At 40.5% G+C, this 27,990-nt stretch overlaps 1 protein-coding gene across 5 annotated transcripts in view; it reads left to right on the forward strand.

Moving 5' to 3' along the window:
• Positions 1-27,990, forward strand: part of WDFY3 (WD repeat and FYVE domain containing 3) — a 178,282-nt gene that overhangs the window by 80,123 nt on the left and 70,169 nt on the right. For 4 of the 5 annotated variants that reach the window (XM_063337332.1, XM_063337329.1, XM_063337331.1 and 1 more), the window contains 10 exons: positions 251-417; positions 3,306-3,773; positions 5,150-5,248; positions 8,839-9,032; positions 11,236-11,693; positions 13,695-13,778; positions 21,739-21,916; positions 24,587-24,801; positions 25,322-25,434; positions 27,552-27,783. In XM_063337332.1, the coding sequence (XP_063193402.1) occupies positions 251-417; positions 3,306-3,773; positions 5,150-5,248; positions 8,839-9,032; positions 11,236-11,693; positions 13,695-13,778; positions 21,739-21,916; positions 24,587-24,801; positions 25,322-25,434; positions 27,552-27,783 (2,208 nt within the window). The remainder of the gene's footprint in view (positions 1-250; positions 418-3,305; positions 3,774-5,149; positions 5,249-8,838; positions 9,033-11,235; positions 11,694-13,694; positions 13,779-21,738; positions 21,917-24,586; positions 24,802-25,321; positions 25,435-27,551; positions 27,784-27,990) is intronic. The other variant, XM_063337333.1, reaches the window with a different exon arrangement.

The following is a 27,990-nucleotide window of genomic DNA, read 5'->3' on the forward strand; positions in this document are numbered from 1 at the left end:
TGTTGAGTTCTAGGAAGGATTTATGAGGTGAATTTCTATGGGAAATAATGTAGGCTCTCATAAATTCAATAATGTTTGACTGACTTAATGGTATGAAATATGAACAGAGAACATGTAAAATACTGCAGGAACAGGGCAGTAAAAGTGTGGTCTCTAAATTAATAGAGTAAAACGGAAGAGGTATCTTACTAAAGTGATTTGAGTTGAAATAAACTAGTGCTGCTAACTTGATCTATTGTATTTTCTTTAGATTAGAACAGGCGAAAGAGGCTGAATCTAAGGATGCTTTGAAGGACTTAGTTAATTTGATAACTTCCTTAACAACATATGGTGTCAATGAATTAAAGCCAGCTGGTGTTACCACTGGAGTACCTTTCCTACTACCTGGATTTGCAGTCCCACAGCCTGCAGGCAAAGGTGAGTCTGCTTGCTTTTCTCCCTCTTTTTCTTTGTTTGTTTGTTGTTTTTTTTAAAAATGTAAATAACAAAATACAGAGAAGCTGTATACTACACAAACTATTTGCAATTGAGTCTAGGTTCTTTTACTAAGATTGCACATCAAATACTTAGTTCTGTTGGTCTCAAAGGTCCTGTTATGGGGTTGGTATCCAAAGAAGAAAGTGTGGGGCTTTTGTCCTTGAGGGACTAAAGGCCGAGTCAAACATCTGTCACTGCAAAGCTGACAGTTTCCGTGTGGACATTTTTAGAGATTGTCATAATGGAGAGATGCACTGTTTTGACTTACGGTGTTTTAAGCTGCTTTTACTAAACTGATGTGAAAGGCTGATGCGCTGGTTTGAAATTTATTGTTTGTGTGTGTGCACCAGATTTGCTTTAATTTAGCTTTTGTCAGCTTAGGCAAGTGTAATTTGTGAGCTGAAATCTGTGAATCACTAGTGTTCACAGAGTGATGAAATCTGTGGTGTGCTTGCAACCATAGTCAATTATGGTCTGGAGATGAGGTTGAGGAAGTCTGAGGGGAGAAAGGGTTTTATAAAAATAAACTTATTTTTCACGTCCTGTGTATAAACTTTAAATTCAGGTAGGTCTTGTATGCAACTAAGGAGTCTGGAATTTAAGCGACCTTGGGAGCTAGTTTATTACATGGGCCTTTTAGTAGGTGCATGTACAGGATTTAGTAGTACCAGGGATAGAAGAAAAAATTTTGTGATAGGGTTACATTTATGGATTTATGGACTGATGGATTTACTTTCCCTGTTTCTCTTGTATATCTAGGTTCCTTGGACAATGACTTCTTTTTGCTGGTATTGAGAGAGTTCATTGTTCATGGGAATTGTTTTCCCTAAACTCTAAATAGAGAAAGAAGGTGACAGTCACACTCAGAGCTTAATTTCTCCATGTTTTGATAATAACATACTAATTTTTGCTTAAGCTAATTAGCTCTTCTGATACAATAACATGAGAGAACCATGGCCTATTGCAATCTCGAAAGGAATTCTTTTATTTAATTTTCTGATATTTGTCACGACATCTCCCAATTCCTTTTACCTGCTTTTCATTAAGTTGGCAAGTTGTCTTTTTATGAAAACCATATTAGCTCATTTTCTTAATTGCTTCTATTTAAATCCTCTTAGTTCTTGAACTCTGAAGAGCTGGTTAAGATTCGGTTTCTTCAGGGTTCCTCGTAATAATCAAAGATAATTTATCAATCTACGTGATTGCCAGGAGCAACTGTTGATACAAAATTAGAATATAAATAGTTGTATCTGTCACTATCTATGTTCCTGTCACATTTAACAAGCTCTAAATCCCCTCTTCCACATTTTTCATTGTAAAGAAAGCATGTAGAAAATATCCTTTTAGAAACAAATGAGTGTGACTTATAATGTAACATTCATATTCGTCCAGTATCTGAACTTGTTCCATTTAGTTTTCAAGGAAGTTTCCTGTTGCCTTCTGGAGAAATACTGGCAGGGAAGGTGGTGAAGCTAGACGCAAAGATAATTGAATTTACTTTTAAATTGGACAACTTAGTTTATACACAGAGAGTAGCATTCCACAGAGCATAGGTAATACATCAGGATTCTTTGTCTATGAAAGGGGTTTTAAATCAGATCAACTGTTTGCTTAGTTAGAAAATACGATTTTATTGTTAGACCATCCTAAATGCTTTGTTTAGATTGTGTTTACGGTTCTCACTCTTCATTGTTTAGTTTTTTAAATTATTTTTACCATTAGTTGTTTTCTGCGTCATGGGATTTGTCCACTCTGACTTGTACTGTCCCTATAGAAGTTAAAAAAAGTTGGCTTTGAGGCATCTTTTTAGTAGAATAAAAACAGTATCTGCCCATAGAAAATTCTGAGGGCCACAGGGAGCAGTCATAAATAATGCATCCTTTGGCCAAATGAATGAGATTTTATTCAACTTGAAGGTACTTATAAGAAGAAATTTGAGGTTTTAAAGATGTGTGCTAATATTATAGCTACGTTATGCCTTGCGACTCTTTCCCTTTGTTTTAGTTCCATAATCGTTAACAGCACTGGACCCTGCCAAAGCTATCTTATTCCCAGGCCTGGTTCCCAAAGCCAGCCCCGGGCCACCTTCCGATACCGCTATGGTTGTTCACAACAGTTAATCCAGACCTGAGCAAAAGCAGCCTCTCTATGGAAGGCAGGGAGCTGCTGGCCTTACGCTGCCCGGTGGAGTTTCTCTACACGTAGCTCTCTTTTTCTCACAGGCGATTGCCAAAGAGTGGAAGCAAGAGGATAATTTGGAAGCCATGTAGGTTGTCTAGATTTGAACCTGGCTGACAGGGATTTGTTATCACTTATTGCTCTCTTGAGTGAGGGGATACAGATGGTCGTTATTCCAAACGTAGCCTGCCGAATACTTGTAGAAGGCAGAGTTGCGTTTCTGCATTATGGAGTACAGAACACGTTACTGTTGCTCTAACGACTTTTCTTATGGCCTGGGCAGGTGACAGGCAGGCTTTGTTTTATCTCTAGAACTGTACCCTGTTTCACGTTTTAACAATAGGTCAGCTTACTTACCTATTTTAAAGAAATGATCTTTCATTTAGCTGCTTATATAAACACTTTCAAAGATGAAGATGCCATCTTAATGAACAGTAGATTGTAGGATTTTCAATGTAAATGATTCTGCAGAGGCTTTTTTGAAGAGTTGGTTTTATTCAAAATTTTTTATTACGTGTGACATGTACTGTTATTATATTCACACTTACTAAAATGTATGGATCATTATTAAAAAGTGTACTCATAGTTTATGATGATTAAGATCTTTCTCTTTCCTTTTTCCTCCCATCCCACTTTGTTTCCTGATTTAGGTCATAGTGTGAGGAATATTCAAGCATTTTCGGTCCTCCAGAATGCATTTTTGAGAGCAAAAACCAACTATCTAGCACAAATCATCCTTGATGCCATCACAAATATTTATATGGCGGACAATGCCAACTACTTCATTTTGGAATCGCAGCACACGTTGTCTCAGTTTGCAGAGAAAATTCCTAAACTTCCAGAAGTGCAGACCAAATACTTTGAGATGCTGGAATTTGTAGTCTTCAGCTTGAATTACATACCCTGTAAAGAACTGATCAGTGTGAGCATTCTTTTAAAATCCAGCACTTCTTTTCAGTGTAGCATCATTGCCATGAAGACACTCCTTAAGTTCACCCGTCATGACTACATCTTTAAGGATGTCTTCAGGGAAGTGGGACTTCTGGAGGTGATGGTAAATCTTCTTCATAAATATGCAGCCCTTCTGAAAGATCCCACTCAAGCACTGAATGATCAAGGTAGGGTTGCTCTTCCATTTTACTAATACGTGTCTTTTTGGCTGGGAGTGATGGAGGGCTAGCACTTAAGAGGAGGAATGAGAGAGTCTGAACATGTATCTCAAGGGCTGAGTTGTGCTGGCGGCTGCTGGGCCATCTTAAAAGCTCATTGGAATTGCTTCTCTCTTAACGTCCTGCGAGAAGCTTGAGGCAAGCTTTAATGAAAGATGCTGTATGAATGCAAAATAGGAGTTCATCTTTTCCTTTTTAAATGGTTTTTTTGACGTATTGGTTTAATATTTGTTAATTAACATGAAAAGAGCAAGTGAAGGAGCAATACGTAGGATCTATACTCTTCCTTTCAAAAGATACTTGTGCATTTCATTGTGTTTAGCCCCGGCTTCGAAAAAGTACTACAGAGTGCATATCTGAGCTCTTTTTGCAGAGTTTTTTATAAGTTGGGTCTACATTTTTATAAGCATGTTTTAAAAAAATAAATAGCTATCTCATCTCCAGAGATGAACACGCTGGTTAGCCTGTGAAGCAGGCACTCCGAAGTGCCACATGTGTGTACACACACACACTTTTTTTTTACATTCTTTATTCAAATTGCAGTCTAGTTGGTGTGCATAAGTGACACTTGTTTTTTTTATTTGTGGTTGTTGTATGTTTCACCTGGGTTTATTGTCTGAAGCTTCATTAGTGAGCAGTAGCAGTTAATTAAAGTTAGAAAGCTTTCTTGCCAGCAGCTCCATTGACAGACACATCAGTTTTCATGTTCTTGTAAATTAATGGACCAAGCTGACATCTGATGAGGGTGCTACCTGGATGCACATGCCCTTGTGTTGTGGTTTGCTTCTTACTAGAGTCATTTTAAAAAAACGTGGTTTGGTTTTTTTTCTGGACTGTTACTCTGTGTTTAAGATGCCACTTGCAGTGTTGGTTCATCTGTTACACCTGTTGAATCATCAGCGCATTTACTGTAATCATGTGAATTTAGTTTTGTGCTTTTGTGTGGAACTTCTCTTTTCAAGTACTGAATGCTGAACAGGAGCAGATCCTGTTAAGTCTTCAACCGTGGTACGGTTTTGTGGCTTCAAGAAACAACAGTTGGGGATATGAAAGTACACATACAGCTGCAGTGTTAGCCACTGAGCTTACACAGCTCAAAAGCTTCTGTTTAAATTCTTGTTTTTATAAATTAACTTTTCAAACAATTCATAGTTAAGATTTCTCAGGTATGCATGTGTAGCTAAATCTTAATTTGCTTTGGGGTTTGGTTAGGCTGCATGTTCTCTGGGGAAGCAAAGAAAATAAAGGTGTGGGTGGAAAGTATTGAGAAGCATCGTAAAAAGTGATTTTTACTCTGGCTTTTAGCTTCTGAAATTATTTTTTAGGGGATTCAAGAAACAGTTCATTTGAGGACCAAAAGCAGCTGGCTTTATTGGTTATGGAGACCTTGACAGTACTATTACAAGGATCAAACACAAATGCAGGTAAGTAGAGAGACCACTGTCAAGGTATTTATAAAAAAGTAACTAATAAAATCATGCCTGAAAGCAATGTAGTCTTGACTTTATCTTCCCACTAAGTAATGAAACACACTAAAATATACTTTTTCTCTTGCAGTGTTTTTCCGAAAGAGAAAATAAGTAGCATAAAGTTGAGCACATAAAATAAAGGAGTACAAGACAGTGTTTGTTTTTAACTTTAGTTTCTTTACTATTGTTTACCTGAAGGCAACCACCACACCCCATCACTCTCCAACAATACTATAATAATTTTTAGTAGGGCTTGTAACACAGGTTGTATATTGAAAAATTTAAGCATAATAATGTAGTTTGCTGTTGACAGCGTCACGTCTACTTAACTGTGATTAATAATGCTTGCATCTTTAGTGAAAGATGGCTTTTCATTTTTAAGAGCGTATTCCCAGTCAGTACTTATAAATAGGGCTCTGTTATGAGTGTCCTTTTCTAAATCAGGCAGGCTTATAATATGCTTCATTAGCCAAGACTTAATGACATTGAAATAAACAGTATGCGTATCTCACATTCGTAAAGCTGTCTCTGAGCTTGAAATAACAGATTGAGAAAGGATGATAACTATTTCTAAACCTTTTTTGTCTGTTCTGTTACACAAGAAAATGAACAGGCTGGGGGGAACGGACACCACCCTGAGGAACCAGGAAGTTTCTGGTCTTGGAGGCCATGAAACATCCTTATTTCAGCAGGCTTTTTTTTTTTTCCCCTCATTTTTCTCAATTCTGACTGGTGTTTTCTCACTTCTGGTTTTGTTTTTGTTTTCATTTAAGTAGGAGAAACTACAATCTGCGACAAATGCTTAAGAATGAAATCCTGAAAATTGTCCAGCTTCGCTGACAACTCACTGTTTAAACATAGTTCCTGGGCTAATGATGTAAAGCTTGTAACTTGTTTCTTTTCTGCTTTTGCCTGGGCAAATTTTTTTGTTTAAATTTGCACCCAGTGTCGGAGTGACCTCCAGTGTTGTCTGTGCTATTTCACTGTTGCACTTGTTTTCAAGTTCTGTAATGTTTCAGCTTGTAGTTTCAAACCACTTTCGAAGATGGCTGTTGAATTCTGCCCACTGAGCATTTACAGCATCTGCCAGCTTGGCTTTGTCCACGTACTTGATAAATTCTTCATTCCATCAGGAAAGGCATTATTCATGGCACTTGAGATTAAACCCTAGCTGCATGCCCTTAGTCAAAACAGAAGGACATTGCAGCAAAGTAGAGGTTACTCTAAGCTGATGTTTCAATTAGTTACACAGTCAGTCTCTCATGATTGCGTTTAGACGATCTTGTTGGGTTGCTTTTGAGGAGGCTGTGGATGACACTGCCAGAAGCTTTGCTGAAGTTGAAATGTGTCTCCTTTGCCACTTACCTTTTGTCCACCAAGCCACCTCTTCTATCAATGGAAAGGGAAAAAACATGATCTTTGATTTACTAGATGGTGGTTCAATGATGAACCAAGAAGCAAGTGAATTAGGCTGAAATAAGAGGGTTTTAGAAGAGGGATTGGTATAGATGACAGATGAATTGCATGAATCAATTGCACACATGTATGTTTATCACTCAGTTTGGTTTTGCCATGTAAGAAAACGTAGAATTAGAAATGAGTGAGAAAGGAGTGGCACAAAGGTACAGGTGGGGACTTCCATGTAAGGATAAATTGGGGACAAAACCCACAAACCCAAAACCAAACCAAAACCTCAGGATTGTTTGATTGTAAGGATGAATGAGAGGAGGTGGTGTAAGTATGTGACTATTACATCTCTGAAGGACTGGAACTGCCTTGTATTTTGGAAGCAACAGGTCTTGTTTCACAGGACTGGACTATATGTGCCTGCGTGGCGTCAGGTACCTGAGCCTTGCGCCTGTGAGGTAGGGATTATGATCTGACTGTGGTAGCGTCCACCTGACTTGTGACAAATCCTTGGCTGCTCTTAAATGGCGTTCCTGACCTCACTTAGGAGGTTTGAAGCAGCCATCGTTACCTCATTTCTACTTCTCAGTACTGTTAATCTCTGAGTATCTACCAGAGAAATAAGAGGGTAGCGTAAAACACATCAGGACTGTGGGATGACACCACAGACGACGTTTCTGAGGACTAATGGAAAGTTTGAGGGCCTCATTTCATCAGTAGCTCTCCAAGTTCAGGAGTATGACAGAGCTATACTGGAGGAGTTAAGAAATCATTTCTCGGAGAAGTTGCGTTTGCTGGCTGTACAGCATGGCTGTGATGTGAGCCCAGGGGCACTGTATCCAGAGGCCAGCAGAGGTTTTTAGGTCATCACAGAGAGGCATAAATAGGCATTATGCAGCCTTGCAGCGCTTCATGCTACACTCAAAGCTTGGTTTCTGATCTTCAACCAGTATCTCTGGTAAGGTTTCCTGAATATTACATAACTGATAACTGAATTTCAAACAAGAAATTTGGGTGTTCAGTCCCAGACAAATTCACTGGATAGTTGAGAATCTAGACTAAGAGTGGGAGAAGTATAAAATGTTACCTTGGTCTCTCTGAAAACAAGAGATCTGACCACTGAGGAGATGCGCTTTGTCTGTAAAGGGATGCGACCAACTTAACTGTCTCAGGGTCTGAGGCCTCTCCTTTTGCCTTGTCTGTATCTCGTCCAACGAATGTCAGAGGAAGCAGGAAATCGGAAATGGATAGTGGGACTAAGGTTTCTATATGTGCATTAGAGGGAATAAATATTGTCCTGGCTAGCTTGTTAATCCTGAACTTGGTCATTTAAACTACTCTTTTAGTTTATGGTCACAAGGAAAATGATCCCTTTTGACGCAGTAGTGCAGCATTGATCCATTTCCCTACTCTGTTTTCTTCTTCAGTAATTAACATAGGGTAGCACTCTAGATGCTGACACTGTAGTAAACACACGTTACATGTGCCACATATATTTCAATTTGGGTTTTGTGGTGTTTTCAGGATGAATTTTCATTTAATTTTCAGTGGACATCACACATGTGTTCTTCTGAGTATCCAGTAAGCTTGAGAACCATTATTTGACTTAAGCTTTATCTCTGCAGAGGTGACTCTTGCCACAAGAAAACTTCTGCAGAATGTTATGAATCTTGTGGATGGACCAAATCACTTCCCAACCAGTGCTCCTAGTTTGCGCATCTTGTCCAAAAGTAGTCTAGTTATGTTTTTGGCAATGAACTAAATTTAATATAAACGTTATCCTTAACCGAACTAGCATATAGTCTTTGTAAAGATGGAGGGTTTGCTATAGTTTTTTTATTTGTTTCATTCTGTGACTCTTTGAGCTCTGGCATGAAAAGAATAACTACTGTTGGTCCTTTAGTGAACATCTTTAGTGAAAAGTACTGTCAGAAGAATATTGTTCAAGTTCTGTTTTTATTTGTGGTAGGAGAGGAAAAATAGTAAACATTAAACATCCATAGTGCTAAATTCCTGACATTCAATCTGTAGAAATGAAAATAAGCACCTTTCGTGTTCTGTTGTTGTCATTATTTGTTACTGATTGTATTTTTCATACTCCTTATGCGCTTATCCCGACCCCACCCCTTTCTGAGTAGGTATTTTCAGGGAGTTTGGTGGCGCAAGATGCGTGCACAACATAGTAAAGTATCCCCAGTGCCGACAGCATGCCCTGATGATCATCCAGCAGTTGGTGTTGTCACCTAGCGGAGAAGATGATATGGGCACTTTGTTGGGACTGATGCACTCGGCTCCACCTACGGAACTGCAGCTGAAAACGGACATCTTAAGGGTAAATGAAGTACTGCTCAGGACTCCTGCTCCTAAGACCACTCTTTTAAAAAAGAAAACACTGAGAAGGGGATTGGATTGGGTGGATGGTACTTAGCTACTGAATGTAGATTGTTTCTGGAGTTGAAATGTGTACATTTGATGCATGGTTTTTATTTTCTTCCATCTGTCCATGGCAGGTTTCAGAATCAGAGGTGAAGGCTAGCGAGTAAGTGTTTTCAGCATCATCACTTGTAATCGGCCTCAGTGGATAGGAAATTAGGTTCTACGTTATGATAGTCTTTCCTGGAGGAGTATTATTCAGCTCAAAATAATGAGAATACGTGGAGGGGGGAGGAAAGCAGGCATGTAACACTTAAGTTTATTTTCAGTCCTGGCTTCTGTTTTGCTGTGGCAGACTTACTTTATTTTACCAATTTGTTAGTTATGAGTGCTGAATTAGTTAATATAAGCGTAAATCGTAGTGACCACAGTAGAAGATAAAGCTGAAGAGCTGGCTAGCTTAAGCAAGTGGAAGTGGGAAGGTAGGAAAGTAAAGCTACTAGTGGAGGAGGAAGAGAGAAGACTCTCATCTGTTTTCTATCATATTAGTTTTTTTGGTTGCTGATCTAGACCCACAATTTCTTCACAGAATAGTAAGTTTTATTTTTGTAAATTGACATAACACTGTTATTTTAGGGTAGAGAAGCTGAGAGAAGTACTAATAAGTAAATGAGTCTTACCAGAGAGAACTCTGAGACATCTAGGTTCATCTCTGTTAAAAGGAGCTGTAATATTTCTCTGGCGGATGAGCAGCTTCATATTATTTCAAAAGGCAGAAAGGAAAGCTAGTAATAAAATGATTCATTTGACATGTTTTGTCTTCGTGTCTTTGACATGTCAATGTCTTCAGTCATTCTTGAGCACGTCTCATTCACAGTACTTGAGGGGAGAGAAAGGATATTGCAGTTCCCCAATGGATTTAACATCCAAAGTCAGGGTTTCTTTCCTTCATCTGACTCGTTGTATTTGTCTTTCATCAGTGCTGGTTTCAGAAGTTTTGGTTATGGAACTGACAGCCCAGAATGGTGCAGCGATGTGTCTCTTACTGTTTATCCAGGTTTAGCAGGACATGAGATACTGCCTTCAAAGGAATGACAGTCTATTTCACTACCCATCTTCTGGGTTTGGTGGTGTTTTTTTTTTTGTTTGTTTGTCTTTGTTTTTTTTTTGTTTTTTTTGAAAAGCGTGATTCTGAAGAAGTAAACTTTTGGTCATGAAACACTCTCCCTGCCCCTCTAGCCTATTTTTCTGCATCAATACCATTTTTGTGTTGTGACGCTTTGTGTAGGGAGACTTTTTCTTCTATATTCCATATTCACATGTGGGTCAAACATCCTGTGGCAGCTGTTTTTTTGTTTGTTTTTAGTTGGGTGGATGGGCTTCCCCACCCCGTGATTTCACAGATAAATGAGTATTATTCTCTATCGCCTAGATTCATGTAGTTTCTGCTGTTTATGCTCTGGCTTCGTATTAGATGAGCAAGTAAGGTTTTACCCACTTTTGTTTCTTTCTCAGGCTTATTTTTGAACAGCAACTGTTAAAATCAGGTTTCACTCAATTCAGAGATTTATGGGTTGCATTATAGATGAAAGCTAAAACTAAATGTGGTTTTGGGGCTAATTCTTTGCTGCCGTTGTTGAGTGCTGTTGTTGCTTCATAGCTGCCAGATGCTTATGCGTTGTAGGTTTCTGGGAGACCCATTTTAGGATGCTCCCAGGTCTGGATTTCTCACTGCTAGAGGCAGTTGTTTGCCTGCTCTTGTTTGAAATGGTTTGTGAATTATGATGGCAGAGTAGATTCCTTTCCAATAGCTATATTCTCTGCCTTATCACTAAGGGAATTACCTGGGGATTTTGGGTTCCGTTCTAGGCTTTGTCAAGTCTTTTCTGTTGGCAGGTTTATTTATCTCCTTAATTCCTTATTTCTAAATTAGGGGTAATGCTTTGCTTTTTCCCCGACTCTTTCTTTTTTTTTTGTATTTTGTAAGCTCTTGAGGATGGGGACTCTTGCAGTACAGTTGATCTTTGGAGACTTTAGGCATTACCAAACTGACAAATCACATGAGGATTTTGCTAGCAAAACTTTCCTACCTTTTTTCAAGCTGTTTGTAATGCTGCTTCTTTTTTTTAATTCTTTGTTTTGATTGTTTGTTTTGTCCATAGGCCCTACTCTCAGTGTTGAGAGAAAGTCACCGCACAAGAACTGTTTTTAGAAAAGTTGGTGGATTTGTGTATGTCACATCTTTACTCGTTGCTATGGAAAGATCTTTGTGCTCGCCGCCTAAGAATGGCTGGGAGAAAGTAAACCAGAATCAAGTGTTTGAACTGCTTCACACTGTGTTCTGCACATTGACTGCAGCAATGCGCTACGAGCCAGCCAATTCTCACTTCTTCAAAACAGAGATCCAGTATGAAAAACTGGCAGATGCTGTTCGATTACTTGGCTGCTTCTCAGACTTGAGAAAAATAAGCCCCTTGAATGTCTTCCCTTCAAATACACAACTATTTCAAAGACTTTTGGAGGATGACCTAATATCCCTGGATTCTGTGTCACCTACGCTAAGACACTGCAGCAAACTTTTTATTTACCTCTACAAGGTAGCAACAGATTCTTTTGACAGGTATGAACTTTGCTTTTTTTTTTTTTTGCTTTTTTTTTATCGTCCTGTCCTACCTGGCTGCGTAATCCTGTTGTTGCCCAAGATAGTTTTCTTCAAATATGTTAATAGCAAGCTTTTGTATTTCCATTTTAATCTATTTCTTTGTTCATTCACCCCAGTGAGAGGAATATAAGGTGGCAGCATCTGACCTAATATTGACTTAGCTTGCTGGTGTTCTCCAGGGTACACAGCATTCCCTCTGATGTTGAATGTTTTTGTCATGACAGCAGTTAAGATAGAGATGTCAATTTATGGGTATATTTGATATATTGAAACAACGTGTTGGTTGATAGTCGAAATGTCTGGCTGCTTTATCATACAGAACTACTACATTTTTATGCTTTTATTGAGTGAAATGAAAAATTGGTTGTTGAATGTCACACCTTAACTTCACGTTTCCTCTGATATGGGACTTCAAAGTAAGTAATTAGATAATATCATGACAAATTTAGACTCATAAAATCATTTAGGTTGAAAAGACATTTTAAGATCATCAAGTCCAACTGTTAACACTGCCAAGTCCACTGTTAAACCATGTCCCCAAGTGCCATGTCTACCCATCTTTTAAATACCTCCAGGGATGGTGACTTAACCACTTCCTTAGGCAGCCTGTTCCAGTGCTTGATAGCCCTTTCAGTGAAGGAATTTTTCCTAATGTCCAATCTAAATCTCCCCTAGTGCAACTCAAGGCCATTTCTTCTTCTTCTTTTGCTTGTTACTTGGGAGAAGAGACTGACCCCACCTCCCTACAGCCTCCTTTCAGGTAGTTGTAGAGAGCAACAAGGTCTCCCCTCAGCCTCCTTTTCTCCAGACTAAACACATCTAGACTAGATATCTTGTTTAGTCTGTAAATTATTGTTCTTTAAATTTAACTGGGAGACGCTCTCAGAGTTAAACTACTAGAATTTGAATTATGCTTGTGATTTGAAATGAACAGTAATGTGTGTCTTAAAATTGATTCAAAATTGCAACAAATCTTCCTGAAGTATGTGTTGAAGATCGGTTTGTCTTAACGTAGTTCTTGCCCATAATTTAAGATACAAAAAAGTAAAACACAGATCCTAGCTATGTAATGCATATGACCCTGTTTTAATAAGACAGGCCAACTAGTTAGTCAAACACAGAGTCTGATTTTCCAAGTGTGTCTGTCTATGTTGAGATACCAATAGAGCTGCCAGTTGTTCAGGCTTTCTTAAACTAGTTGACTAGTAAAGTACAAACTTCAGGTTTTTGTTAACGAACATTTTGTCTCAAAATCGACAAATCTTAACACTTTTCTCTTGTTTTTAAAAAAAACCAAAAAAACTCACCCCAAAAAACCAAAAGCTGAGTACACAAATCAATTTACTTGATCTCATTTTAAAGTATTATGAAAGCATTAAGGTAGGGGGAGGAAAATGTTTATTAAGAATGTGTTGCACGTACTGTAGAAGTTATAACAATGGCTAACAGTACAGTAGGAGGAATCAATGGGGTAAGTAAATCCCGTGGTGTTGTTGCATAAGCTGCCTCATTAAGTTCCTTTTTTTGTTTTGTCATCTTCAGTGACTGCATTCTCCCTTCTTTCTTAAATTTTCTGATCATCATTCTTTGTAAAGTTTACGTTGATTTTATTTCTTATGCGTGTTGGTTATACTTGCTTTACTGAGGCTTTACTTTCTCATCTTAATTTCCGCTGTTTAACATTGAAAGATGTTCTGTTTTGCTAGTGTGGCTGTATTGATAAACCTTGGCGGAGTAAGGAAGGAGCACTGCAGGCATGCCATAAAACAAGTACACGCTTAGCATGTCCATGTGTTTACCTGATGTGTGTCATTTGGTAGTGTCCTTTGTCATCTGTGGTGTTTTTGAAGAACGGATCCTAGTAATGATTTTACTGGTGCTTTTGTAAAACTAACAAGCTTATGGCCTCTGGTTTCTTCTCTAACCTCTCTGTCCTACCCCTGTCTGTTTTGTCTGTAGTCGTGCAGAACAGATCCCTCCTTGCCTGACAAATGAGACTTCTCTCCCCTCTCCCTGGGGTACGCCAGCTTTGTCCAGGAAAAGGTACCGACCCTTCAAAGAGAAGTTCATCTTGCTTCTGATTTCTCTCACTATTGTGTTTCTTAGTTTTGGTTTTTCTTTTTTCTCTCAAGTTGTGATTTTTTTCTGAGGTGTGCATTTTCACTTGTGTGTTTACTAAATAAAAGAAATGTAAAGGTATGTTTCATAGTGTATCATAAGTAGTGATGCTAATGGATGAGACTAGACATGTCTCCAGACTGCTGAAGCACTTACAGTTAATTGAATGATTCAAAACCAAATAAGGTCTAGTATAAGAAATTATCTAAGGGGGGTATAAATGACACTCTCAGGAGCAGTTCAAAGAAGTTTAGACTATGCTAGTAGATGAATTAATGCAGGAGGATTTCTTTTTTCTTGACTAATTTTTCAAGAAAAGGTATTTTCAGTGTAAAGGTGGATGGCTTGTTAAGGTGCTCATTTGTAATTACACAGAGTACAAAAATAAAGCATGCACCTGTCAGTACTTGACTACCAAATGATGTAGAGGCATGCTAAATTAAAAGGTTTGGAAAGAAACTACAAATGGCACAATTCAGAAATCCTAGCACCTACTTTCCCTCCCAAACTACTGTCTTTTCTTATGTGTCTTAGTGTGTGGTAGATTATTTTTTCTTTAAAAGAAAAAGGTTTACTGATTCAGCAACAGTTTGACTTACAGGCCTGTGCAAATGATAAAAGGAGATTTTTCCTGGAGACCCCAGGGAAGGGAGCAGCCATTTGTCATGTGAAGATGCAGGTTAGGCAGAGATTTGTTTTTGAAGGCTAAAAAGACATTTGAAAGACTGCGGGTTATCTGAGGTGCAGGTGCCTTTTGTGGAAAATACAGTCACAGAATCATAGAATCTTCGTGGTTGGAAAGGACCTTTGAGATCACCAAGTCCAACCATACACACCCAAAAAAAAACCCCTACAATCTCTGCCACTAGAGCATGCCCTGAAGTGCCACATCTAGACATTTCTTAAATACCTCTAGGGATGGTGACTCAACCACCTCCCTGGGCAGGCTGTTTCAGTGCCTGACCACTCTTTCAGTAAAGTAATTCTTCCTAATATCTAACCTAAACCTCCCCTGCCGCAACTTCAGACCATTTCCTCTGGTCCTGTCATTCTTCACCTGGGAGAAGAGGCCAACACCCACCTCTCTGCAACCTCCTTTCAGGTAGCTGTAGAGGGCAATGAGGTCTCCCCTCAGCCTCCTCTTCTCCAAGCTAAACATGCCCAGCTGCCTCAGCCTCTCCTCATGTGACCTGGTCTCCAGAGCCCTCACCAGCCTGGTAGCTCTCCTCTGGACACGCTCCAGCACTTCAGTGTCCCTCTTGTACAGAGGGGCCCAGAACTGAACACAGGACTCGAGGTGAGGCCTCACCAGTGCCGAGTACAGAGGCATGATCACTTCCCTTCTCCTGCTGGCCATGCTATGCCTGATACAAGCCAGAATGCTGTTGGCCGCCTTGGCCACCTGGGCACACTGCTGGCTCATGCTAAGCTGGCCGTCCACCAGCACCCCCAGGTCCTTTTCCCCCAGGCAGCTCTCCAGCCACTCTTCCCCAAGCCTGTAGCGCTGCATGGGGTCGTTGTGACCGAAATGCAGGACTCGGCACTTGGCCTTCTTAAACCTCATACAGTTGGCCTCGGCCCATCGATCCAGCCTGTCCAGGTCCCTCTGTAGTGCCTTCCTACCCTCAAGCAGATCAACACTCCCACCTAGTTCGGTGTTGCCTGCAAACTTACTGAGGGTGCACTCAATCCCCTCATCCAAATCATTGATAAAGATATTAAACAAAACTGGCCCCAAAACTGAGCCCTAAGGGCTGCCAAGAGGATTTCACCCCATTAATCGCAACTCTCTGGGCACGGCCATCCAGCCAGTTTTTAACCCAGCAAAGAGTACGCTTGTCTATGCCATGATTTGCCAGCTTCTCCAGGAGAATGCTATGGGGGATGGTGTCAAAGGCCTTACCAAAGTCCAGATAGACAATGTCCACAGCCTTCCCCGCATCCAGAAGGTGGGTCATGTGTTCATAGAAAGAGATCAGGTTGGTTAAGCAGGACCTCCCTTTCCTAAACCCATGCTGGCTGGCCCTGATCCTTTGACTGTCCTGCACTTGCTGTGAGAGCTCACTCAAGATGATTCTCTCCATGATCTTTCCTGGTATTGAGGTCAGGCTGACAGGCCTGTAGTTCCCCAGATCCTCCTTCCAGCCCTTCTTGTAGATGGGCATCACATTAGCCACCCTCCAGTCATCTGGTACCTCCCCTGTTGACCAGGATTGTTGATAAACGATGGAGAGAGGCTTGGTGAGCTCTCCCACCAGCTCCCTGAGTACTCTTGGGTGAAACCCATCTGGCCCCATAGACTTATGTGCGTCTAGGTGCAGAAGCAGATCATTGACTGCTTCCTCCTGGATTATGGGTGGGCTGTTCTGCTCTCCATCCTTATCTTCCAGCTCAGGAGACTGAACACCCTGGGGATAGCTGGTCTGACTATTGAAGACGGAGGCAAAGAAGGCATTCAGTGTCTCAGCCTTCTCCTCGTCCTTGGTTGCAACTTTTCCCCCTGCATCCAGTAAGGGATGGAGATTCTCCCTGGCTCTCTTTTTGTTGATGTATTTATAAAAACTTTTTTTGTTGTCCATTATGTTAGTGGCTGAGTTGAGCTCCAGCTGGGCTTTTTCCTTCCTAATTTTCTCTCTGTATAAGCTAACGAGATCTCTGTACTCGTCCTGAGTTGCCTGTCCCTTCTTCCAAAGGTGGTAAACCCTCCTTTTATTCCTAAGTCATGTCAGAAGTTCCTTGTTCATCCAGACTGGCCATTTCCCCCGCCCTTTAGACTTGCGACACTTGGGGACAGCCTGCTGCTGGGCCTTTAAGATTTCCTTCATGAAGAGCATCCAGCCGTCCTGGACCCCTTTGCCCTTCAGGAGTATCTCCCAAGGGACTCTCTCAACCAGTGTTCTGAACAGGCCGAAGTCCGCCCTCCGGAAGTCCAAGGTGGAGGTTTTGCTAACCCCCCTCCTTACATCGCTATGAATTGAAAACTTGACCATTTCATGACCACTAAACCCAAGATGGCCTCCGACCACCACATCTCCCACTAGTCCTTCTCTGTGAACAGTAGGTCTAGCGAGGCACCTCCCCTGCTAGGCTCACCTACCGGTTGTGTCAGGAAGTTATCTTCCATGCACTCGAGGAACCTCCTAGCCTGCCTGCTATCTGCTGTGTTATATTTCCAGCAGATACCCAGCAGGTTGAAGTCCCCAGCCAGAACAAGGGCTGGCGATTGCGAGACTTCAGCCGGCTGCTTATAGAATACTTCATCTGTCTCCTCATCCTGGTTGGGTGGTCTTTAGCATACTCCCAGCACAAGATCTCCCAGTCATTATGGCTTGGGGTATGGCTTAAAATATGCATCGAGTTTCATGTTTGGAATGTAAAATATTTTGCAAAGGGAAGCAACCAAAGCTGCTTTTGGAAACTGCTTTGAAAGGAAATGTTTGTATTTGGTCATGTTAGGAAAGAAGCCTTTTTCTGTCTTGCTGAGTGATGTTACTCAACGATATCATACCTGGATATTCTGCAGGGACTGGCTTGGACAAGGCCACTTTCCCAATAATCCAGAACATCTTAGGCTGTTGTTTCCTTTCTTTCCTAACACTGAGGCATTTAGAAATGAACGTAGCAGTTGCAGTTCAGAGAGAAAAACCTTAGTTGCCAAACTCCTTTTCCTCTCATTTACTCTGAAGAAACTTGAAAGAAAGCAGCATTTCCTGTGGAGGCTTTTTGCCGCTTCGGCCCCGGTATTAACCTCTAGCGTTATGGATTGCCCTTTCCTTTACTATATTTTGCTCTTCTCGCAGGTGTAGCTGCGTGGCTGCTGAGGTTCATTGAATTACTCAAATGCACTTGTATGCCAAGGCTTGCAGCAGAACACATGCAATGCCTGCCAAACAAGAGCTGATTCCAGGGCGTAATGAATAAAAACGTGCCAGATGGGTATAGCTGATGCAGCCTTGTTATTAAAATAGTAATTTCTGTATATATGAATAGATAGGATAATTTTCCTTTGTTTGGGGTTTGGGTTTTTTTTGTAGTATTGAAAATGCAAGCAGTTATTTGAAAACTGTGTGGTATAAGGTGAGGTAAAGGTTCGGTAGTTTAAAAAGTCAGTATCCCTGTGGGGTGCTTTGGGCAATTCAGGTAAGCACCAGTATAGTAACGTGGGTACTTGCTGAGGTAAAGGAGCGTTTGACATAGATCTTCACAAACAAAATAGGCCTTTGGGTGATAACAAGTTGTGTAAGGCTTAAAGCAAAAGCGGACAGAAAGGACGGTCATGCTGGCCCGAATAACTTTTCAGATCCTTTCTGTAAAGGCATGTTTTCAAGTTAAAAAAATAGCCAGGGCTAGGCTTTTTAAAAAGTCTGTTTGAGCAGCTGTCTGCTTTCTCACGGTTGTTCAGCATCGTGTTTGTCATTCCTAGGGCGTTCAGTGCCAGTAGCTGGGATCTTCCTACTTTCCGAAATAAGCAACTTGGGGTTTGTAGTCCAATATTATTTGAGTTTCTTTTTTTTTTCCTCCTCTTAAATGTCAGATACGGTCAGATTCTGTCGAAGTTGACTATTCTGAGAGAAGTGTTTGCTTTTCTCTTAGTGTTTTCTGACTCCTTTCCTTTGCTTCCCTGGGATCTCCCTTATTGCTTTGGCCTGGTTTTCTGCCTTTTGACTCGTAAGACAGGTGCCTGCGGGAGAGCCCGGTGGTGTTTGGCTAAAAGACCAAGCAGACGCTGTGCACACAAATAATTCTTACAGACAAAAGCAGTACAGTTCTGGTTTTGCACACAGTCTAGAATGTTTCTGGATATGTAGATATGCTTATATTCTCTCTCAAACACGTCTGCCACTTCTCGCAGCTGTATTTCCCTGAGGAGTGGTGCCCTCCAAGTGTTACCCTTTATATAAACAGAGTAGGTAGGACTCCTCCAGCACATGCGTCGGGATGGTGGTACATAGCTGTCCCCCCTGTTACCTGTCCACCCCTCCTGTATAATTTGAATCAAGAACTACAGCTTTGACAGTTGTTTGATTGCTGTAAATTTTGGCAGAAAAAAACTTATCTTGATGTTCTCTCTCTTTTTTTTCTTTTTTTTTTCTTTTTTTGAGAGAATGAGAGAGGATGTTTTGGGGCTGACAGGGTGAAGTAGAGAATATAATGTAGCTTTGACTTTAATATACTTTTAGACATTGTTTTTACAAAGTTTGGATGTTGATCGCTCTAGTGGAATGATATGCAGAGGGTTTATCTACAATAAATCTTACTTACTTCTTTCCATATGAAAATGGTGTTATAATTCTCATCAAGAGTTGTACTTAATTATATAATTTAAGTGAGATTTTTTTCTTCAGTTTTGTTTTTTGTTAAATTAGACAAATCTGTGTCGTCTTTGGTACACTGCCTTTTTCCATTGTCCACTTCTTCCTTTCTTCTCCCTTAAAGGGATCATATAAAGAATGTATAAGTATGACTAAATTAATTTGTTGCAGGTTCTGCACTGACCCATAGACCTGTAACATTCGATGAATGCTTTGGTGGGATATTTTAGGATCCATTTTCTTTTTTCTGCCTACAGAAATCTTTTTGAACTGGTTTGTGTTCTTTTTTTCGTTGTTTTGATACAAGTACTCCTTATATGGAAGAACTAAATATAGAAGGTATTTTAAAAATTATGTGAAAAACTTTCAGTAATATATGCTTTAAGGACATAACTGTACTTAAATTGATTAACGGAAAAGCGACTTGCCTAGTCTTGACTGTATCCCTTTTCCAGTACGTAATGTTGAAGTTCAGGTCCTTTGAGGCCAGAATCGTGTGCTTGTTTGTGAATCATACTGAGCAATGGCTCAGGTTTTTATTAGGCTCTCCCTGTACTACCATCTTGTAACCTCACAGCTTAACTAATGAAGTGAATGTGATAGTGCGGATCAGGATGCTTAGAAGTAAAATTTGTGCTTAAAAGTGGATGGAAGCTTGACCTTCAAGAATGTCTTGGGGAGTGGAATTTCACTAGACTGAAGAGCATTCTTAAATACAAATGAATATTTAGTTTTTAAACTGTATCCTGTAAAACTTACGTTGAGATGCTCTAGGTGACATTGGAAAGAGGTAGCAGTTTTCCTCTTCAGATCAAGAGCAGTGCTGTTAGGACACATGAGAAACAACTGCCCGTGTTTCAATCTCTGCATTTAGACATAGTAAAGGGTTGAGATAACATCTCTCTATGATAGTATTACCAGTTGTTCTGCTGTTTTTAATTCCATTTAATTTTAAAAGAGATGATGAAACCTTTCTCTACCTGCCAGGTGCTTCAGTCAGTGAGTCTGCTAGAAAACTTTAGGAAACTGATGGCTAAAGAGTTTGTAAAAACACTAGAAAAATTGATTTGGGCAGATTTTTTTCTTAGTGGTTGGTTACGATAGAATTGCCATAATATTTCATGTCTGCTGTATTAGCTGAGTGAGTAGAGCATCAGTAATTTCATCTTTCTTCAAAAAATCTCTTTTAAAATGTACTCTTGGATTGTTCAGATGCCAAGTTGTTGTTGATCTGCTGTGAGCCTTTTCAATAGGAACACTTTGTTGGAACATTATTTATGCAGCGCATTTTCCAGGCAGCACACGAAGATCACACTGTACTTCCTAGTGTCCTGTTTTAGGCTAGATATTCCATTGCCTCAGCCTTCCCCCATCAAATGACGTTTCTTGACGGGTTGGGGGTGTGTGTTGAAGGTGCAACCTTCAAAGTGTTTAGGACAGAACTGCTCTTGCAGCCTTCCTCATTTCCCATCTATGTCCTGTTTTTCCCAGGAGAAAAGACTTCCTAGTTAGAAGTGCCTAACGGGTGAGGCACAGTGAGTCTCCGAGTGTTACTTCTGTTAGGGGTTAGTTAAATCTCTGTCGGTGAGAACAGGAGTGAGGAAATGCCTCTTTCAACTGATTTGGTAGGAAGAGACCCGTTTTTAGCTGGATTCACTTTTTGTAAAACGGCAGGCAATATTTGATCTTCAAGAAAAATTCTTACATAGAGTTTGTTTTCTTTCTTCTTACAAATGAGCATATATGATAAATACTTAGAGAATATGGGTGGTTTTGGTTGTGTTTTGTTTGGTTGGGTTTTTTTGTGTTGAGCATGAGCCTTTCGAGCTATCTTTTTCTTCAAAAGTACCATCTTGAAAGCATATGTTCAGTCAGCTGCTCATGCTGTTTGTGTGTTGAATCTTGTGCTGAAAGAAGAATGGCATCAAGCTGATACCTCTGAGAGTTTTAATGGAAACGCATCTACAGCTCTCAGCACAAGTGGTTGCTTCTAAGTCAGTGTGTCAAAGCCTCTTTTCCCTGAACCAGACTAAAGCAGCTTAATGTAAAACTAAATTGCCGTGCAGTCATAGAAAGACTGGGAGCATATGGACTGCTGGCACGAGTGTACACCGAGACCAGTTTTCTGTTCCTGTAGGCTAATCAGAGAGTCCCGCAAGTTTTGTGATAGCCCATTTTGTAATCAGCTGTTAAAAGCAAATAGGGAGAAAAGTATTCAAAGCTGAATTCGTCTCCAGAACAGGAGCAATGGTAGCTGTTGTTGCTGGGTGCTGCCACCGCATCTAGAATGAAAAGAGGGAGGCAGCCTTTAAGTTCTTCAAACTACGTGGCACCTGGGGAAAAAGGCTTCTGAGTTCAAGCATAGTTCAGATGTTGAAACCCTTCCATATTGTCTTTGGGGAAGCACGCCCAACAGGTTTGAGAAGAGGAAAGCACGTGATCTGTCTAACCAAGGGAAGAGAAAGGAGAAGGGGAGTAATGTCTATAGGCCAGTTCAACTTTACAGCTATTTGAAAAACGCAAAGCTCATAATAGATGGCTGTTGTAACCATGGGATGTTTTCTGTCCTGCAGGTATGCATATCACTCTGTCTCAACACCTCCTGTTTGCCCTCAGAAAAACATAGCTGATGTGAAACTCCAAACAGGACCCACATCTGTACAAAGCTCTGATGCGGTCATTATCCACCCTGGTGCTATGCTCGCGATGCTGGATCTTCTGGCCTCTGTTGGATCAGCTACGCACCCAGAGGTAGGAAGAAAAATTCTTCTGTCTTACGCTTTGAGAGTGACTGGGAAAAAGGGTGCCTGTGGGAAATGAAAAATCTGATGATGTCCTCTTGTTTCGTGTTGAGAAACTACTACATTTCACAGACTAATTATGTTGAATAACTGGTGACATAAAGGTCTGATAAAAATGGTTTTATTTCATAAGCTTTGTTTTGTTTGTCTCTTTCAAACTCCTGTCAACAATGTAAACTTAAAGAAATTTCTGAAAGGGCCATCAGATAAGTTTCCAAGCACTGTGGTTAATTCATGTTTTCTCTGATATATCAGGAGTTAATGCATAGTACAAGGAGGACACGGGATTGGATATTATATATGCTATTTGAAATAGCTGGAATGTATTCTAGTTCCAAAATTATACTGCCTGCTTTGTATAATTCCCAAACCAAAGCCTCTACTGGTGTTTTGAATATAAAGGATTTGTTGGACATTTTTTGAAGTTACTTAAGTATTTTTTGTTTTAAATGTCTTCCCTGAAGAACACTGTTTGGTTTCGGTTTTGTTTGATTTTGTTTTGTTTTTTCAAAAAAAAAAAGTTCCACAAGCTTACAATAATCACTAGGCTCGATTCCTCCTTTCTTGTCCTCTACCAGTGATGAGTGTGGTGACTTTCTGTCTTCAGGGCATTAATTTGGCAGTTACATTGCATGTATCTTAAGTTTTGTAGAGATGATGATGATGGGGAGAAGAATGAAGCCCCGATAATCCAAGGGGAAATGGTAGTGACCTGCTACACCACTTAGGCACGCACAAGTCTATGGGGCCAGATGGGATCCACCCAAGGGTACTGAGGGAGCTGGCAGAAGTGCTAACCGAGCCACACTCCATCAATTAGCAGCAGTCCTGCCCAATGGGGAAGGTCCCAGTTGACTGGAGGTTAACAAATGGGATGCTTATCTACAAGAAGGGCCAGAAGGAGGATCTGGGGAACTACAGGCCTGTCAGTATGACCTTGGTGCCAGGGAAGGTTATGGAGCAGATCATCTTGAGTGCCAACACATGGCATGTACAGGACGACCAGGTGAGAAGGCCCAGTCAACATGGGTTCACGAAGGGGAGGTCTCACTTGACTAACCTCCTTTCCTTCTATGAAAAGGCGGCTTGTTTAGTGGATGAGGGAAAGGCTGTGGATGTTGTTTACCTGGACTTTAGTAAGGCCTTAGACACCATTTCCCACAGCATTCTCCTGGAGAAACCTGCCACTCGTGGCTTAGACAGGTGCACTCTTTGCTGCGTAAAAAACTGTCTATGGGTCAGACCCAAAGAGTTGTGGCGAATGAAGTGAAATCCTGTTGGTGGCTGGTCACAAGTGATGTTCCATAGGGCTCGCTACTGGGGCTAGTTCTGTTTAATATCTTTATAAATGATCTGGAGGAGGGGACGGAGCGCACCTTCAGTAAGCTTGCAGACAACACCAAGTTGGTGGGAGTGTTGATCTGCTTGAGGGTAGGACGGCTCTACAGAGGGATCTGGACAGGCTGGATCAATGGGAGGAGGCCAATGGTATGAGGTTCAACAAGGCCAAGTGCCGGGTCCTGCATTTCAGTCACAACAACCCCATGCAGCGCTACAGGCTTGGTGAAGAGTGGCTGGAGAGCTGCCTGGGGGAAAAGGACCTGGGGGTGTTGATCAACAGCTGGCTGAATATGAGCCAGCAGTGTGCCCAGGTGGCCAAGAAGGCCAACAGCATCCTGGCCTGTATCAGGAACAGTGTGGCCAGCAGGACTAGGGGAGTGATCGTCCCCCTGTACTCAGCACTGGTGAGGCTGCACCTCGAATACTGTGTCCAGTTTTGGGCCCCTCACTACAAGAAGGACACTGAGGTCCAGGACCACGTCCAGAGAAGAGCAATGAAGCTGGTGAAGGGTCTGGAGAAACATGCCTTATGAGAGGTGGCTGAGGGAGCTGGGGTTGTTTAGCTTGGAGAAAAGGAGGCTGAGGGGGAGACCTTATCGCTCTCTACAACTACCTGAAAGGACGTTGTAGCAAGGTGGGGCTGGCAAAAGAACAAGAGGAAATGGTCTCATGTTGTGCCAGGGGAGGTTTAGATTGGACATTAGGAAAAATTCCTTCACTGAAAGGGTTATCAAGCATTGGAACAGGTTACCTAGGGAAGTGGTTGAGTCACCATTTCTGGAGGTATTTAAAAGATGTGTAGATGTGGCACTTAAGGACATGCTAGTGGACTTGTCAGTGTTAGGTTAATGGTTGGACTCCATGATCTTAATTGTCTTTTCCAACCTTAATGATTCTATGTTAAGTTACTAGGAATAGCTTAGCAGTCACAAAAATGAAAGTTCTCGGTACACACGTAGAACTTGTAAACTGACTCACTTCTGCTGGTGAAAAGGAGAGGTTGGTTTAACCACCCCTACCTGAATTGTTTTTCTTTACAATGGTCGTGGTAATCCTTCATATAATCTATTATCCTTTTTCATAAAGAGATGGCGGTGTTTCTTCACACTTGTGCACGCACACACCCCCAACATACACACATGTACATATATTTAAGTATAGGACATTTTGTGTACCTATTGCTATGGTAGTTTCCTTTTCATTATTATGCATAAGGGCTTTATATTATTCACCTTCTCACTTTGCATATTCTCAAATTGTGTGCTCTTCTTTTTTTCAGCATGCGCTGGATCTCCAGCTGGCAGTGGCCAATATCCTGCAATCACTAGTGCACACAGAGAGAAACCAGCAAGTCATGTGTGAAGCTGGGCTCCATGCACGACTTCTACAAAGATGCAGTGCTGCTCTGGCTGATGAGGACCACTCGCTGCATCCGCCACTCCAAAGGATGTTTGAAAGGCTGGCCTCCCAGGCGCTGCAGCCGATGGTGTTGAGGTCAGAAAGATTGCGTTGAAGGCCAGTTGAGCTGAGCCCTGCTGCCTGTGCTGACACAGGCTGGCTGTAAATGCCTGGGATTGGTAGAGGGCATAAGTGACCTTGTGTGGTAGCGATCCCCCAGCCAAATAAGACACATGGATAAAACAAAGCTGAGGTCACTTGCTCACTTCAGCCTGTGGCCTGCCTTTCCAGATGAGTTCAGCTTGCTGAATGTGCATCAGTGAGCATCCTGATGTTCTCCTACAGGATGGGGCAGCCACCTGCCAAGTCTTTGGAATTATCAAAGCTGTTTGATTAGTTAAAATAACATCAATTTTGGAGAGCATGTATTCAAAACTTCAATAGTTTCAAATGGATCAAATGTATTTCTTATAATTATGCATGAGTTCTTTTATTTTCTTAGTTAAATTTATGTTTATTACAAGTAATTACTGTCTTTTTTTAAACATGGTGTTAGATTCGGTGTCATTCTAGGCAAATAAGTAGACAAAACGATTTGTAAATTTTTTATTCTCAGGGAATTTTTACGCTTGGGAAACCCTTTGAATTGCGGAGCTTGGGACAAAAAGCTGTTGAAACAATACCGAGTGCACAAACCCAGCTCACTGAGTTTTGAACCAGAAATGAGAAGTAAGTGCTGAAGTGCTAGAAATTTGTGTAAAGAATGCTTCACTGACATCCACCAATTGCATACTTCTGTAAAATTTGTAGATAAGCATCTGTAAAAACCTGACTTCACCCCAGCTTAGTATGAATGTGAAATCATCAGAACTATTTGATTGGAAAAAGTTTTAAAAGTGTAGGGAATGTAGTACTTGTATTTAATATATGTCCAGTGAGGTAATTATAATTTTTTTATTTTAGGAACAGTCACTAATAAATATGACAGTAGTTTGATTTTTAAGTCTTGAGTGGATCCTGGCTTTGTAGTTACTTAACAGTAAAAGGAAAAATATTTTTCTCAGATAACTTTCATGTGCACATCACGTCATTAAATCTATGTAACGTCTCCCATGGGTTCAGTAAGTCGTCAGATAAAATAACTGAAATTCCTACACGTAAGCATAATTCCGTTTATTTCAGCTAGAACCTGGCTTATCATTAGCATCACTAGTAACGAGAAAGAAATAGAAAGAATTAAAAAGAAAAAAAGCACAATTTACCTAATTTGACAGAATCTCAATCTAATAATAACTCCTCTTATAAAGAGGTAGAAAATGGAGTTGGAACACCCACTCTTAATTACTTAAAGTTCTGCGGTCCCTTATTAACCATTCATTGATTTTTTTTCATGGTTAATATTTACAATGGTTTTACTCATTGCTTGCTTTCAATATGTTTACTTTCCTAGTATGTTAAAATTTAAATCTTTAATAGTATCTGGTAAGCATGCATTGAATTATGAGGTCATAGTAATTTAAAAATTATCAAGAGAAAGGACAGACTTACATCAGCTTTTTTTTAAAAAAAAAAAAAAGGGGGGGGGGAGGGAGGCACACCGTGACAACTCAGTTTCAGTTTTAGCGCAGGAATTAACGCTGGGAATGTATTCACAATGTATTTTGATAGTAGCTAGTTATTCCTAGATTATAGATATGCATGCATATGCACGTGTAGTGGAAATTTTCATTATACTTTTGTGTGGGTCCTGTCATGGAAGTTCACCCGTCTGACAGAATACTTTGTATTCTGTCAGCAATTATACATCAGCTCTGATTTTCACACTGGAAAGTTATATCTGTATTCCAGCCATTTAATGACTCAATCTGATAAACTGTAGTGAATGTCTGTAACCATTGGATTCCTCCAGCCGATCCATGTGCTCTTTCCTATTACTATGCATGTGTTATATAGCTGTTCACGTAGTATAGGAGAGCCTGAGTAAATGGTAATACAAAGAAATTATGGATAAGTTTCCAAGCCATGTGATATTTATTTCTTTGTGTCAATCATATGGCCAGTTGTAATGCATAGTTAAAGATACCTTCGCTGAAACGTTTGAAGTATTTAAAAGGAACCAGAAAGTATCCTGGATGGTACTGGCTTACAAGCATTAAATAATGAAATAAATAAACAAAATAAAATAACTGAATTTATATTATGTCAGGTTCGGTACGTTTAGAAAGACAAGGAGAGATTCAGCTTATCTCTCGGACAGAGCTTTAGTTATTAATTTATTGTTTTTAATAGGGTAGTATCACAGGGGAAAGTGTGAAATTGTGAAAACACAAGTCTGGAAAGTTTTTAACCTAGGAAAGAGAAGACAAAGGTAGCTTCTGAATGCTGCAAGTTGTGTTAAATTTCCTAAGCTAAGCTTACTGACCCTTTCTGCTTATTGAGACCTCGGAGCCTTTTAGCTCACAGTTACTGCATCTGAAAAACATGAAGCAGAATTTTTCCTGCCTGTAAAGTCAGGTAGCAGGAATGTGCCTGAAACAGAACCTCTGTGAAAGGGACCTTTCCCAATCTTAGGTAATGAGATGGCCTCTTGGATCAATTTTTTTGGCTTTATCACAGACTTTCTGTAATACCTTGCGCAAGATGCTCGTCTCTCTGTCTCAGTTGAATGCCATTATAATGACAGCAATACTTCCCAACTCATAATTTTCTAACTGAGAGGCTGAACTAGCTGATGACGATTGACAGTTCAGCTATTGCATTGGACGCAGTACTTGAAAAGTCCAAATAAATAGCCTGAAAATGCCACCCTTTTGCAATGCTGTGTTGTTTCTTGGCTTCTACTGTAGATAGCATGGTTACCTCAATGGAAGGTCTGGGTTCCGACAGCGTCTTTGGTTTGCACGAAGACAACCACTATCGGATAAGCAAGAGCCTGCTCAAGCCAGCAGAAGGGAGCACAGTACCCCTGACGAGAGTGAAGTGTTTGGTCTCCATGACAACGCCACATGATATCAGGCTTCACGGATCATCAGTTACGCCAGCGTTCATTGAGTTTGACACGTCCCTTGAAGGGTTCGGGTAAGGTCCTACAGTGCTCTCAGATAACATGGGGCACAGTGCGATGTTTTCTTACTTTCTTCTTTCAAAGAAATACTTGTAATTTTTAAATGGACTGTTTGCAAACCAGAAACAAATCCTTTAAAGAAAAGAAAGAAATGCTTCAAGCCACATAAATTTCCACTCTGTCATTCATTAATGCCTTGAAACCAAATGCTTGCTTGCCAT

The sequence above is a fragment of the Chroicocephalus ridibundus genome, chromosome 5 (assembly GCF_963924245.1).
Source record: "Chroicocephalus ridibundus chromosome 5, bChrRid1.1, whole genome shotgun sequence".
Taxonomy (NCBI): domain Eukaryota; kingdom Metazoa; phylum Chordata; class Aves; order Charadriiformes; family Laridae; genus Chroicocephalus; species Chroicocephalus ridibundus.